General features: G+C 49.7%; 1 protein-coding gene across 2 annotated transcripts in view; it reads left to right on the top strand.

The window, feature by feature from the left end:
• Positions 1-1424, top strand: part of FAM19A1 (family with sequence similarity 19 (chemokine (C-C motif)-like), member A1) — a 530041-nt gene that overhangs the window by 2061 nt on the left and 526556 nt on the right. Inside the window, exons 1-2 of one of the 2 annotated variants that reach the window (XM_006769945.2) lie at positions 35-112; positions 399-519. In XM_006769945.2, coding sequence (XP_006770008.1) covers positions 41-112; positions 399-519 — 193 coding nt within the window. In that variant the 5' untranslated portion in view covers positions 35-40. Of the gene's footprint in view, positions 1-34; positions 113-398; positions 520-1424 lie in introns of those variants that run through there. The other variant, XM_006769946.2, reaches the window with a different exon arrangement.

Genomic DNA, 1424 nt, shown 5'->3' with positions numbered 1-1424 from the left:
CTCTTTCCTTTCATTATGTCAGACTTGCAATGAAGTTAGAATGAGCAGGAGTGTGCAGCTTTCCAGTGCCTGGAAAAACTGTCACTTACAGATCAGTGTGTCAAGCAGGAAGGTTAGTCAGGATACTATGTTTCAAACTGCCTAAGCCATAGGCAAACTTTAATTTATTTTTGTCTTTTGGCAATTCTTGGAGCGTGGTTTTGCTGAATTTCACAAATGAATGCATGATCTTCTGGAGAGTGCTTTTCTGTGGTCCTGCTGGCGGCATGACCTTTGCTGGCCTTGCTTTCTAGCGGCAGAGGGGCATGAGCCCCAGACCCCCTGCTCTCCTCAGTGGAGCTGAGTGGGCTGGGGCCTGGGAGCTGGGGCTGACCCTCCCTGTCTGCTGTCCCCTCCAGAGCATGGCGGTGGTCTCGGCGATGTCCTGGGCCCTGTACCTGTGGATAAGTGCCTGTGCCATGCTGCTCTGCCACGGAGCCCTCCAGCACACCTTCCAGCAGCCCCACCTGCACAGACCAGGTAAGCTGCTGGCTCGCTGCAGCCCCCAGGCTCACTGCTGTCTCCTTAACAGATGGTGAAGGCAAGCGACTTCAGTGCTGTGGTCTGGGCAGCTTGCCTCTGAATTCCAAGACATATTGTTGGCTAGAGGCCTTGGGAAAAGGGGGTCACCAAAATGGCTTGGCGGTATTTCTATTAACTTCTCAAAAATGGGGTTGTCTCTAAGAGCCCACCACACACACACACACACACACTGAAAAGTCCTTTGTTTTGTGTACTTTGGCCAAAAATAGAAGAGGTGGGATAATTTTCAAGACTTGGAGATTGTTTTTAGGGGGACAAAATATGATTTTTGCAACTGACAAAATAATGTGTGTGTATTCTTGGATGCATTTTTTATCTAGTGCAGATGCTATCATCTTGGTGTGTAAGGGGCTAAGAATTTTGTGGGAATATTCGTGCCCAAACTGACTTTGGAAATAGTTTGTCAATGAAAAAGAAATGAAAAAGTAACTTACTATTTCTTGTCTGGGATAATCTGTCTTCCCTCCTTTCTCCCTTTCTTCCCTTTCTGTTCACCAGTATCTCCGCGGCGTCTCTCCGCAGCTTCAGGGGCCAGTTCCCCTGAAGCTGGTTGGGTGCTTTCCCTGTATTGATTTTGAGTTCTGGAAGCATTTTGCTTTCTTGGTCTTTCTGTTCAAAATATGTTGTTTGCCCTTTCGTGGCCTCGCTCTGAAATCTGGGGGTTTCTCGCCTCTTTTGCCTCGCCAGCTTTCTCATCACTGTTCCCCAGCTCGATCGTCCGCACCCGCCCAGCTTCTCAGAAAGATTTCCGTCCATTTTCGGTTTAGCTTCAGCCTTTGCGTCCATTTCCAGCCCCCCCGCCTTCTCCCGCCGTCTCGGGGCGCCGCCCCCAGGTCAGAGCT

This window comes from Myotis davidii, unplaced genomic scaffold (assembly GCF_000327345.1).
Source record: "Myotis davidii unplaced genomic scaffold, ASM32734v1 scaffold821, whole genome shotgun sequence".
Taxonomy (NCBI): domain Eukaryota; kingdom Metazoa; phylum Chordata; class Mammalia; order Chiroptera; family Vespertilionidae; genus Myotis; species Myotis davidii.
Note: the sequence above shows the minus strand (reverse complement) of the source record. Positions and strands in the feature narration are given on the sequence as shown.